The sequence below is a fragment of the Filicampus tigris genome, chromosome 15 (genome assembly GCF_054856515.1).
Source record: "Filicampus tigris isolate MCC_2025a chromosome 15, RoL_Ftig_1.0, whole genome shotgun sequence".
NCBI lineage: Eukaryota > Metazoa > Chordata > Actinopteri > Syngnathiformes > Syngnathidae > Filicampus > Filicampus tigris.
The window spans coordinates 9,725,265-9,739,005 of NC_141231.1; the positions used below are offsets into that span (position 1 = coordinate 9,725,265).

The window sequence follows — 13,741 nt, forward strand, 5'->3', positions numbered from 1 at the left end:
GGTCAACAGCAATTTTTAATGAGAGAGGGCTTTATATGTCCTTATATGTATTTTTGACGCTGATTTCAAATGTCTTTTTTTCCTAGCACATCCATTTTTTTTTTAGCTATTTCAATTTTTTTGTGATTAAGTTTGACCTACATAAAACAGGCAGAGGGAATGCGAATTCCGCATAGGAGGCCTGAGCCAAGATTGAAACCCAAACTCTCAGAAGTGTGAGGTACACGTATTAACCGCTTCATCCACATGCTGCCCATTATTAGTTAAACTTAAAAACAATGGAAATGATGAGTACAGCATTCTGGGTTTTCCATTTCTTTAATTGCCTTTCATGTAAAAGGGCCTACAAACAAAAATGCCAAAGGTATTAGGTGTTTGACTTTTGGACAACATACAGTTGTATTCAGAAGTATTAAAATAATGACAACACATCTCCAAGGAGGACGCTCACAATTTGGTGACGTTCACCAGCTCCAGACTCACACGTAAGCCATTTTAGCCCTTTAAAATGGATATATTCTCCATAAAATTGGTATAAGTCCTTAAATGGTAAATTTAGTTTGATACCTCTTAAGTCAGAAAGCTCAAAGTCATGACTTCAATCACATCTTGATTGTTTTGTTTAAAGTGGAAGTCAATATTTTTTTCAAGAATATGTTCTATGCAAGCCCACTAGTTGAAACAGGGCATTCTGATCAATTTTGTGGAATAAGTGTTCATGCACTTGTTTTTAGCCATCTCTGGGGGCGGCCATTTTGTCTTCTGTCGACTGAAAATGACATCACAACTGCTCACAACGACTAATCACGGCTCAGATTCAGAAAACAGGTCAGCCGTGAATGATCGTTTGGAGCAGTTGTGATGTCATTTTCAGTCGACAGAAAACAAATGACCGCCTCAGAGATGGCTAAAAACAAGTGCATTTTGCTGCTTCATTTATATTCCACAAACGCAAAATTAATCAGAATGCTATGTTTCAACTAGTGGGCCTGCTGGGAACATATTCTTGAAAAAAATACGTTTGGGTTGACTTCCACTTTCAAGTCCATTGTGGTGGTGTAGAGAGGCAAAATCATAAAAATGGATTATCCAAATATGCCTGCACCTAACTGCGGTCTTTGACATTTTAATTAATTTGCATCATTATATTTTCCAGATTACAACTGCCATTTGGATCGCAGCGAGTACAGGTGGAGCTCAAGAGGATCGGACTCTTCCAGTCACTCCAGTTTCCTAGAGAGGTACGACCAACATTTTACTGCTGATTTATTTTCATGTAGGTTTTACTGGTTCTTAAAATGGAAAACAACCCAAACATCTTTTTTTCAAGAATAACTTCCCAGCAGGCCCACTAGTTGAAACATGGCATTGTGATAAATATTGCGTTTGTGGAATAAGAGTCAATCCACCCGTTTTTAGCCATCTAACAGGGGGCGGCCATTTTGTCACTTCTATCGACTAAAAATGACATCACAACTACTCAGTCCTCAGGTAACGACCAATCACGGCTCAGCTTCAGAAAAGAGGTCAGCCGTGATTGGTCGTTACCTGAGGACTGAGTAGTTGTGATTTTTAGTCGACAGAAGTGACAAAATGGCCGACCCCAGAGATGGCTGAAAACAAATGGATTAACTCTTATTCTACAAACACAGTATTTATCAGAATGCCTTGTTTCAACTAGTGGGCTTGCATAGAACATATTCTTGAAAATAATATGTTTGGGTTGACTTCCGCTTTAAATAATGGATTTGTTTGTTTGTTTATTGTTTATTTTTAAACAGGGACAGTGCACATTAATCAACATTTCTGTAAATGTGCCAGTTTTAGCTATAAAGCTAGTTTTTGACCTGTGCAAGATGTTAAAAAACTGGTTAATTACCAGTAGTAGGATACACACCCTACTTTACTGACTGTGGATTGAAAAAAAATCACTTTGATCATTTGCACCACTAACAGTTTTATTTTGTCACCTGTCCTTTTTGCGTACGTTTGCGGTTTCAGTGAGCAGCTTTGTCGACATTCGTCAAGCGAGAAAATTGCATGTGATCTGCACAGCCACCAGACAGCCTTCAGCCAGGATCGGGACCGTGAGGAGAGTGAGCCAGGCCCTGAACAAGACATTGAGCTTGAGCTGTGCGCTCTGGACATGGAGGACTCGGACTCCCATGACATCAAGACTCAGGTAGAGCCTGAATGGAATCAAGAAGATCAGACAAATACAGTGGAACCTCTCAAGTCCAAACTTTCTTTGGACAATGTTTTCCATAGCAAATAAGAGAAATGGGAGTTCCAGGCTAAAATTGTCACTGTCATAAATCCTTGCAGTGTCAACGTGTTAAGTAACATATAAAAAGAAATTAATCACATTGTAATACATAAAAAAAAAATACACACCTTCAAATTTAACATTTCGACTCTTAATTGCACTACTGAACGTCTCCATTGTCCATTTTACCTTTCAGGATTCTTTGGACCTGGCCAAGCCATATTCCGAGGATGCTTCTCACCTCCTCGCACCAAGCTGCTCTTCTCCGCTGCTTTCATCACCGCTCGAGGAACAACACCACGCCGAGGACACTTCAATGGACAAGATGGACACTTACCTGCTGAAAAAGATGGCCTTCAGGTGACTTGTGACACAACTTCCAGAGCTTTAACCTCAAGTGTGCTGATGTCCTCTAAACTCCTTTTGACCTTTTTCCTCATAAAACGTTATCATTTTTCTGTAATATCACTTTTTAATTTTTGGAGAACATCACATTGAGTATATAAAACCGCACTGAAAAAAAAAAATCATCCAGTGTGAAGTGTGATGAGTTGAACAGAAAGCAATTGCCAGTATTCTGTTCTTTGAATGGCAACAAGTAGATTCTCAACTTAATTGTACCTTCTGCCATCTAGTGGGAGATCATTTATTTGCTCTGCCTGTAAATATATTTATGTCGTTGGCATGGATAGATGAACAAGTAGGCAAATTAATAATCATTTTCAGCCCACTTAAGTGAAATTTAATCATTGCCCACCTGATAATCTCTTTCTGGTGTAAGGTGCTGGGGTAAACATTTTTATTTTGAATTCTTTTTAATTCCCTCTCCGTTTTGTTTTAATTGACTCCCAGGAAGTCGCTGTCTCCTGTAGGCTTGGTCTCAGGAGGTCTGGCCGTTGGCAAGCTGGTGATGCGGACGGGAACACCCCGACCTGGCGGTGACTCCTCCCCGCGCTCTTGTGCCGAAACGCCCGGGGCGGAAATGCTGCTTAGTGGAAGCTAAGGGCTATCTCAAATCACAACATCATCCCCCACCCGCACACACCTTGACATCTAATGATACAGTTTACACACAATTAATTCTGTTGTGGTTTAACACAGCAGACCCCCTTGTTAAGGCGTGTATGACAAATTTATAAATGTCTGCTTTTGTGCTATGAATTTTAAGTTATTGTGCATACTTTTGGTATTGCTCGTGCCTTGGAAAAATATTGTATCCCCAAAGTTTTCACAAATGTCTTTTTCTATACACAGTGAGGCATTAATACAGTCCTGTCATGTCTACAGTACTTTAGCCAATCAGGACGCAGGTTTGTATGCTGTAAAAAAAACAGCATTCTGAATTGCGTGGTAAAAAAAACAGGCAGTCAGTTAGGACACAACACAGGTTCGTACGCTGTACCTGTACACAGTGCAGAGGGAAGAGAGGTTCACACAGTTCCACTACTATAATAAGAATCATAAATTATTATTGGTTAGTCATATACAGTGGCACCACCAAAGTTGAAGAAGTTGCCCTAATTTCGTAACAATGTTCCCATAGAAATAATACAAAATTTACTCAAATTGCGCAATAAAACTCAAATGAAGTAATTAAACTACTCAGCCTTTAGAGATTCCTGACGTATTGAGAGGTAACGGGTCATATCGGTACTACGTACTTACTATATGCTCATAGCGAGGACGCAGACCTTTCTCGGTTAACGTCACACTTGAAAAAAAAAAAACCCACAATTTTGATGATAGCTTAAAGTTTGGTTGTTTTTGCTCACATCCCACATGCATGCATGTTAAGTCCATTGAAAACTTTAAATTGTCTACCGGTGTGAGCTTGAATGCTTGTCTGTCATGTGTCCTGTGAATGGCCGGTGACCAATCCGGAGTGTAGCCTGCTTCGCACCCAAAGTCAGCTAGGATAAGCTCCATCTCACCTATGGTCCTAATGAGAAGTGCATTAGAAAATGCATTCATAGGTGTTCAACCTATTTATCATTTTTCAAACCCTGCCAGTGAACATAGTAATTATACTAACAGAGTTTTGTTACATTGAAACAATGGTCGTTTTTTTTTTTATTTAAAAATAATTGTTGGGAAATTTTTCACAATTGAAAGCAACATTGTTGCACATTGTTTGGGTCAAAATTGACCCATTTTATAAAAATACTTTAAATGTCATTCTTTCACCCTGAAATTTGACTCTTATTAAAGTGAGCCAAAATACATTAAAATGAATTATTATTAAAAATGTCATTGTTTTGTACAGATGCTACAATGTTTCTGCACATTGAGTCTGTTCCGGGTCAAATTTGACTGGATTTCAGATTTACTAATGTGTGTTAAATCACAGAACATGCTGGTAATGGTGGGAAATGTTTAATCCGTGAAACGATAAATGCTATAATCAAACAGTGGTGTTCCATCAGAAACAAACACCTGTTGGTCTTTGACATGTAATGGGGTGAGCCTCAAAACAGTGAAAGCGTAAACAGACAGCATATTAAGAGCTATCTACATCTGCAAAAACAAGTACTTGCAAAAATACACGTTCCTTTGACAATATTGATAAAAGTATCATCCATTTATAATTTCCAGACGGGCTATTAATACATATTGAAAAGATCTGTGTTTCATAATTTGATACGGATATTTACGAGGATATTCTTGGCCCATGTTAGAATGACCCGGAACAAACTATGTAGGAAAATGAACAGGCTCCCCACATGAACATGGACAAAAATTGCATTCTTCACTTTAGAACCAGTTTGGCTTCCTTTTTTGAAATATTGAAGTTACTGCATTGTGTTAGCTTTGGAATCTCATCCCTAGCAGCAGCGGACAACAAATGTCTTATCTATGCTGTTACACAAAACAGGAGTCTGTGGTAACTTTTGGATGTCTTATGATGCTTTGAACTACCAACGAATGGCTGACGGCGCGGTCATGAGATCTTATGACTTTTGCATGGTTCATCATTGCTGCAGGTGACGTCAGAATTTTTTTTTATTGAAATGGTATCAGTGAAATTAAAGGTTGAGATCCTTGCCATTGTACAGTACAGAATAAAGACAATAACACTGGGATGGCGAACCTACCCAGAAAAAAAATGTGCTGAATTTATAAAATATTAAGTCAAGTGGTTGCAAATCATGACTCCAGACACATTTTTTAAGTAGACTATGCAACTACTGAAAAAATGTATCTGAATCCAGACGATTTTATTTTGTGCATCCACTTGATGAAATAAAAGTGATTCAATTCAACCAACAATTTTTTCAGTGTAAGGCCCGTGGGCCATATACGGTCCGCAATACAATTATAAATACAAATCACACCTCAGAAGTACTGCAATGAAAAACCACATCATTGAACCTACCTGCATCTTTGTTTTGTTTGTCCATTCTGTGCACCGCTAACTTCTGTGAAGTTATTTGTCCGATTATTTTGGATCAGGACTGCAATCACTATACTGTATGTTCTATTTAATAGCGCTGATGGTGTCTTAAATATTTGCCGGCCATCCGATCTGCTTTTGTCAGTAAGATACTGTAACCCTCCGATATGCATACATCCACTCCATATACGCATATCATTGTCCTATTTTGTTATGGAATATGAGAACAGCTTTGGAAATGAATGCATCTTTTGTACGTTTTTGTATGTCGACGAAGTTCAGCTCTGTGAGCCACCGTTGCGCCTCCTCTGTTTACAACACTTTTAAAGTCATCTAAAGTGCCACCTAACAAATGATCAGCAAGAACTGTGAGATAGTCTTTCTATTATCAAGCTCGGCTTGAGCTTCCCCCACTAAAGAATTGTGTTGCTCTGCTATTATAGTCATGACATTTCCTCAGATAGTGGCCTAGGTTAGTGATTCTCTGTGTGTTTTTAGGTAATATGCAGAGCTGGGCAGTCCGTCCCGGGGCCAGATGCCCATTTTTGAGGCGGGGGGTGGGGGCTGACAAATTTTAAAAAAGGGCTGGACTAAGCACACCGGAAGTGTATTTTAGTCTGGCCTACTACTCGGCCCTCATGCGTGTGACGTGATCGCGAGTCGGCCAAATTTAATCTCAGCCTACGCGGTGAAAGGCTTCTTTTTAGGCTTCTTTCTACTTCCGCGTCGGCGCGAGCGACAACTGCCGCATTGATTCACATGACCTACGCAATTGTGCTGTTGGGGACAGGTCTGCAACACATGCCACGCACACATCAGGATGTTATGTCACGTATGTGTGTGTAAAGAAGCTACTCACCCACGTTCCCCTTTAGCCGCCACCTTCCAGATTGTTTTCGCAATAAAATTAAATGCATAGTCTAGTCATCTCGATCCCTTTATGGTTGTAGCAGACACGATATCCATTGTTATCGCTGCCTTTTTAAAGCGACTCCCCCCTGACTTGGAACGTAACTGTTTCAAAACAACTTGTCTCCACGAGTACAGTCAAGCTGCGCGCAGCACTCAAGGATGACGCTGGCACATCAAGGTGGAGTTGATGCACTTCCCTACTTCCGGAAATACGCCGTGGCAAACCTGTGTAGTGGTTTGCTGGTATGCTTTTATTTTGAAGGCCGGGAAGTGTGGAAAATAAATAAGTAACTTGTAGATTGCTTGCAGACTTGTCGTCTGTTGGACCCAAATAATTATACAATACAGCAAAACCAACCCCAGGGCTCGCAATGGAAGTAAGCACACGCAGCAGGGCAAGTACTAGTGGCGCGTTTGAAGCATGTTTAAAGCGTGTCGACAGCGGGTTTGAATAGTAAATTAGCCAGCTAATGGTCTTTAAATAAACCTTTTCCGTTAGCATCTCTCCCGCGGCGGCGTCATGCACGTTTTTTTTTTTTGGTGGGGGTTGGCGGAACGGGGCGGGGGGGTGATAATTTTTATGAATAAGAGCAGGGGGTCGAGGCCGGAAGGGTACCCAGGTCAAGGGTGGAGGGTCGCGGCCGGACCGGCAAAACTACTTCACAAGCAACGATAACTGAATACAAATAGTGATGAAATATAATATTTAAAAAATAAAGGATTTTTTAAATTTATTTTATATTTGAAAAATATTTTCTACAAGCTCTGATCTCCCCTCCCCATGTCATTGCTAAAATGCTAAGCAACTTTTAACTTTACATAATGTATTTTAACAATGTGCTTTATCTCATGACCTGACCCGTCCGACCCTTTAAAAATAAATGAAATTAAAAACTTGAAATAAACAACACACCTGGTGATTATCTGAGGCATGGTGTCCATCTGAGTAGAGGCCGCTATTTGAGGAAATGCTGCAGATGTTTGTTTTTTTTCTTCCGGTATTGTACTTCCCAGTATGAGTACTGACTTCTTTTTTTCTGACCTTGCTGTATGTAAAACTGTAACGTGTAAATAATGACTTCTTATCGTTTCCTTTATATTGCAGTGAGTGCGCTTTGCTTCAACCGCCCTTGGCATCATCCCGCATTCATTCATCATTCGTCATGCATGCGGTATACAGTATTGTGCCTCTTGTGATGGCAGGGTATCAATGTAGTTGTGATACAACGCGCACGCACGCACACATACGACCCATTGTAAGAGTTCTGCACATGCCCACTGTGTGGCCACGTCAGGTGCGGAGCTTTTCAGCAGCATGCTACTTGTTTGCTCATTGACACTGATTATTATGATTATGATTATTATGATTATTATTACTATTGGTTGTTGTGATTCTGTTCTTTGTTTTGATTCTAAGAACTTGTATCTCTCCACGCTTGATATTAAATGGGGGAAGCCTGTTTGTTAAATGTGAAGCATAAACAGATGAACTGATGTTATCCTATTACTCATGTCTGTATTAGACGACGCTTTATTCGCAAATCTGTTGTTTGATTGAAAGTATTGAAGAGATGGTAGACATCCATCATTGTATATAGTCCGGCGCCATCTTTCGATGGATTTCTAGGCTTATTTATATGACCCGATCAGATTTGGTTGAATATTAGAGTCAGTGGGACAGTTGTGTAATGTTTCAGAAGGAAGAAAGGGAAAATCCTTTAGAGACAGCATAGTGTAACATGTCCCCTCATTGAAATAATACAGTTATGTATTCCATTTATTTCCTTGGAAATGTCACTTTGCGAAAGGTTTCCCTTTTAGCATATGCTAATGCTTGGCTAGACTAAAATCCATGTGTTGATGAAGAATGACTTTTAACTGATTTCTGTGGATATTGTGTGAGCAGCTGACTTTTGTGAGTGTGGGCGTGCCGCGTGTGTGTGTTTTCGTGTCTTGCATATCGCAGTGATGATAAGCAACAAAGTGCTTCTGTGTTGCACTGTGAGATGAGACTGGATGCATGCAACAATAAAGCAACTATAAACTCATGTTTGTTGTTTTATTTTTGATGATCAAATGTCATCACAATTCCAAACTGGAAGTTAAGATTAGTTTAAAATGAAACAAATGTTAAAATCACATTTTTGGTGAGGCGACTTGGGTACATCCCCAAAAATCTTGCAAAAAGACTTCATATACTGTAATTACACAATTTGTACGGTTTGTATGTATTTATATGAATGTTCAATGATTTTGTTTATATGTCCTGAAAAACAATTTTTTGTCCAATTTTTGAATTTTTTGGAAATGTTCATGTTAATGTGATGTCTGTAACGCAGAAACACCATTCACGTAAAATTAAGAAAAATGAAAAAAAAAATGGTCATAGGTGTTTTTCACTGGACAGCTGCACGGACGTCACTGCAACAATGCTGCGCACAGTTTGCCTTTTTACTTGCGAACAACCCACACATGTTGTTTTGAAAATGTGTTGCAGTTTCACTCCAAGTCTGAGGGTGCCGCGACGGCTGATATTGGCTAGGACACCACAGGGTGGAATTGCGCTCTGCCTTTTCTGGTCAATTACGGTCTGCGTTTTTACTTTTCCGAAAAACGAACAATGGATATTTTGCCTGCTAGAACAAAGGGACCAAGATGAATAGATGCTGCATTTAACCTGATGCTATTCCACCTGGCGTTTTTGGCTGAACGCCTAAAAAGGTGCACCCAAAATAAATTTGAAGCTGTACCATTGAACCATTTGGAGTATCAGCTTACTAGATAATGCCATTTTATCGGCAACATGCATATGCCAGCTAACAGCCAATCGGAGCTGACACAGTTTTGTATACTGCAATTCCTGGCCCATTAATTCAAATCATAACAAAAAAGCTCAAGGACACTCAAGTCTTTTAATACTGTACTGCACAATTCTAAATGCTGCTTTTTACCAAGGTTTGTTAGTGCTTGTATGATGAATGTGTTAAGCGAGTATTCTGCCTTCACTAGTGTTTAGCAACTAGCTTTACAGATAGCTAACAGCTTATCCAATTAAGACCAGGAAGCTTCTTGCTGTTTTGGCACTTTACTGGATGTTAACTGTAAAACTGTAACATACAAAACATAGTGACACATTACAATCATGTTATACATAGTTTGAAACAACATAGACTTGAATAAAGTGGAGGTAAATAATAAATAGCACTGCATCGGTCCTAAAGGAGCTGGCCCACCGGGGATCTGCCAAGTAAGACACATGGCCAGTCCAGCCTTGAGCCACCTGAATGGTGCAAAACGTTTTGAAAGCTGTATCCTGGTTTAATTTTCTTATAACACGAAAACCTGGTACTTTTTTTTATATCCACTGTAAATCGACGGTAAACTAGAGTTTGTGTGCGTAGCGCATGCGCGTTTGAGAGAGAGAGCATCACGATGCAGCGGCGCGCGAGGGGCCGTGACACGCGCATGCGCAATGGCAGTGACAGCGGGTTGCTTGGGGCTTGTGTTTACAGCTCGCACGGATGCTGGATTGTGACGAAATTGGCGTACTACAATGTTGCGCCAAACGTCATTTGAGAGCATATAGCCGCGGTGATTTAAAGGTAAGGTAACTTCAACGCACTGAAGCACTCTTATGAATGACTGCTTCTCCATTCGCAGGAGAGAAACATTTTGTCAGCGTGAAGTGTGAGGGTAGCAGGCTAGCTTGACAGTAGTAGGCTGTACTGTAATGGCCTGTATCCAGGCTTTTCCTCCTCCCCGCCTACATAAGCGACAATGAATATCTCCAACACCCTCGCGTCGGACTCCAAGTACAATATTTCTGAGTACCTTGGCAAACAGTTTGCCTTGCAGTCAACGACGTTGGCCGCAATTTAAATGGACAGGCGCTCATGTAGCTGTGACGGCTAACCCCAGTCAGGACGACGCTAACTCCCAAGTTCAGAGTTGGATCAATTCGAAATGAATCAAAACAGACGCTTAATGCGAACGGAGTTTGAGTTTGGAACACATTATAGGCCGTGACAGTGTTTTGCGTCCATCATTAAGGTTTTCTTGGGTCCGGATTAAGTGGGGGCCAGAAAGCCAATTAATGTGTAGGCTAGCAGTATAATGTGCGCTAACAAGGCGTGACGTCTATCAAATCCAATGCATGAATCCACATGGCCTTCCTGTTTGTTTTGCTTCCACTGATAAATGATAGTGGGCTGGGTGTGATGGATGAATCCGTGCTTTTCTCCATGCATTTCCAGACCACTGCTGATTGTGTGTTTGAGCAAGATTTCTTCCTTTTCTGAGTGGGTGTTCATTTGGGGTGTGGCGTTTATTTTTTGAAGTTTTAGGAAGATGTGATCATTCTATGTAGGCCTGTAGGTAGTGCAGTGGTTCTCAGAGTTGACTCATGCTGGTCTGGGATTAGGGTTAAACGATTTCGACAAAAAATGTAATTGCAATGTTCGTTTTATATTGCGACTGCAATTTAATATGCGCTATTTTTTTTTAAATGTCCTCTTCCCATGTATTATTTGATAAATACAAGCAATACATTATTTTGTATTACAATAAACAATGCCAGATTTATTATATACTAGGGCTGCCACAAATGATTATTTTGCTAGTCGACTAATCACCAGCAGTAGTTGAGATTAGTCGCCGAATGGGATCATATGTAAGTCGCAGCATATTGCACCAGCAAGCAGCTGCTCTTGTAATAACCATCATTATCTTACAGGTTGGAGCTTGAATTTTTTAAGGTATGTAGAAACGAATAATAAAGACAATTAAAATGGTAGTACATTCTACTTTGGATTCAACTTGGTCGTTCGTACCAGCATTCCTGACATGTTTAAATTAATAGTGCAATTTAAATGGAAGGCGATACCATGGCCTAAACATTATTTAGCTTTAAATGTTTCGTGCATTTTAAAATGGAACCAAAAACTATACACTATGAAGAGTTGCACTAATACTAGGAAACTATCTATTAAGGCTGTCACTCAGGCTGCAGCTATTGAATATTTTGGTTTTCGCATCAAAGGTTGCAGAGTCATTTATTAGTCTATTAAACTTTCGTTATTTTTATTTTTGAAAACTGAAAATTGAAAACAGTTTTGATTGACACTGGCTTCTTATATTTTTCTCTCGTCTTAGCTTTATAATGTCTTCAAAAATTTCGAGACAATACTGTATGATGATGTGCACTTGTACACGATGACAAACTACAGCCACATTAATGCACGTTATGTTTAATGAATACCCCACAGTATTATTAACAACCAGCATGTAGCGTCTTTAACTATGGGTATTGACAGTTTGAACATTTCAGAACTCACATGAGAAAGTATCCTTCAGGACAGTTTCCAGCAGCGTGTGTTATTAATATTGTCACTAATATTGCCATTATTGATATATTAATATTGTTACTGCATGGTGAACTTTTCGACTGTGGAGTTTACATAATATGTTTAGTAAACGGGCCAAGGCGGTGAGATTTAAAACAAATAGCTCAGTTCAGTTAGCAACTAGCTTTGTCATCTGCCACACTGTGGTGGATCATGCGCAACCTTCTCCCATTCATCATCCTGCTCTTTTCCAGTTTCGCTTGTCGTGCTCAACATTGATTCAACATTAGCGAGTTAGCTCGGAGAAACAGATGCCAATATCCCCACAAGGAGGAAATGGTTAAAATACTGTAACTCGGGGCAGAATCGTTCACCGAGTGAGACACGTCGTTCATTCGCACTGAACAAATGAGTCACGTTCAGGTCAGTCCATGTATTCGGCGGTGTTTTTCCTTCATTTACGCGATAAATTGCGTGTACCTTTCTTTCTGTGCTGCTTGTATGCTGCTCCCACTGTCTCACTTATTTTTGGTCACTATGATCCGTTTCTTATCTGCGTGTATTTCACAGTTGAGAGTGGACAGGGTTCTGTGTTTCAAGCCTGATTGCTCTCAGTCTGCTTCTTCCTCTCCCTTGTGAGGCGCACGCAGGGCTCAGCTGGCAGCCACAAACAGCCTGTTCAGCTGCACAGTGGTGGCCACCTAACGAAAAGGTGGACGTTTCCTCGCGAGGGCCACTTTCGCCAAGCAGGGAGAGCTTTTTCCACGTGTGACAGAACTGACTCTATACTAGCGTTTTGGCTCCTTTATGAAGCCATTGGAAAACCAGCTTTTTTAGTTTTCAAAAAAATATGTATATATATGTATATTTTAGAGCACCATGTTGCTGGCTCTGAAGTAAAACCTCTAAGGTGGAAGATACAATACATTTTTATTTATACAGCGCATTTCCAACAAAGCGTAAAGCGGGGTTAACCATCACAATATCTGAAAACATCAAACGGGCTAACTTAACTTGGATACTGAGACAAAATGTATTGGATACATCGTATTTACGTCTTTAAATGTGAAACTGGTTATTCCCCATAACTACATGTGCGCATTCTTCTCACGTTCTTCTCTTAACAATATCATAGAAAGATTCAACATTCCGACTCTGTCATTTGCCCATAAACCGGCATCAACACATCAATGTAACTTCAGTTATTGCCCAACTTTACCCGCACATGAAGAGACTACAAAGTGGAGACTGCACTTATGTTTGTCTTGCCACTAAAACGGTTGAAGTGTCCAGACAAGCAGTATAACATAGGTCTCTTTTCCCCATTGCTGTGATGACGACTCAAACATAACAAAGGTTACAACAACTTTTTCACTGAGCTCTTTTGTAATTTAGACATCGATACGATTGCCACGATTGTGTGTGCTTTATTTCTGGCTTTAGATACTAACAACTGGAACTAGTCTCAGGTTGTAAATTTTGAGGTTTGTGTACAGATACTTTACTGTCGTTAAGCGACCGTGCAGCCTGCCAGGAGCAATAGAGGTTTGATGCTGATGCTAATGCTAGGCAGGCCCAAGTGTGACAAGGCCTTCTTTGTAGCCGTTTCAGAGCTGCCACTTAATGTCGGGTAGCCTCTCTGTTGTGCTCTGTGGCGGTGTTCCTTGTCTTTATAATTCAGCTGATCATTTGCTTAGACAGTAGTCTTTTGAAAAACCCCGTCAGTTCATTCCCAGTTTTGGGTACTATCTGAAAAGTGTCAACTGTTTTCTTTATATGCAATCTGTCACCTGTGCTTTTGAAACCAACTCAGTTTCCTCCCTTAAAGTT

General features: G+C 40.1%; 2 protein-coding genes across 6 annotated transcripts in view; both read left to right on the forward strand.

The window, feature by feature from the left end:
* Positions 1–8,617, forward strand: part of rc3h2 (ring finger and CCCH-type domains 2) — a 33,580-nt gene extending 24,963 nt beyond the window's left edge. For all 4 annotated transcript variants that reach the window (XM_086053775.1, XM_086053772.1, XM_086053773.1 and 1 more), the window contains exons 17-20: positions 1,157–1,241; positions 2,002–2,182; positions 2,463–2,626; positions 3,119–8,617. In XM_086053775.1, coding sequence (XP_085909901.1) covers positions 1,157–1,241; positions 2,002–2,182; positions 2,463–2,626; positions 3,119–3,269 — 581 coding nt within the window. In that variant the 3' untranslated portion in view covers positions 3,270–8,617. The remainder of the gene's footprint in view (positions 1–1,156; positions 1,242–2,001; positions 2,183–2,462; positions 2,627–3,118) is intronic.
* Positions 8,618–9,996: 1,379 nt separating this feature from the next.
* The window catches only part of rabgap1 (RAB GTPase activating protein 1), a 78,412-nt gene continuing 74,667 nt past the window's right edge, over positions 9,997–13,741 (forward strand). The window contains exon 1 of one of the 2 annotated variants that reach the window (XM_086054162.1): positions 9,997–10,171. The gene's annotated coding sequence lies outside the window, so the exon portion shown is untranslated. The remainder of the gene's footprint in view (positions 10,172–13,741) is intronic. The other variant, XM_086054161.1, reaches the window with a different exon arrangement.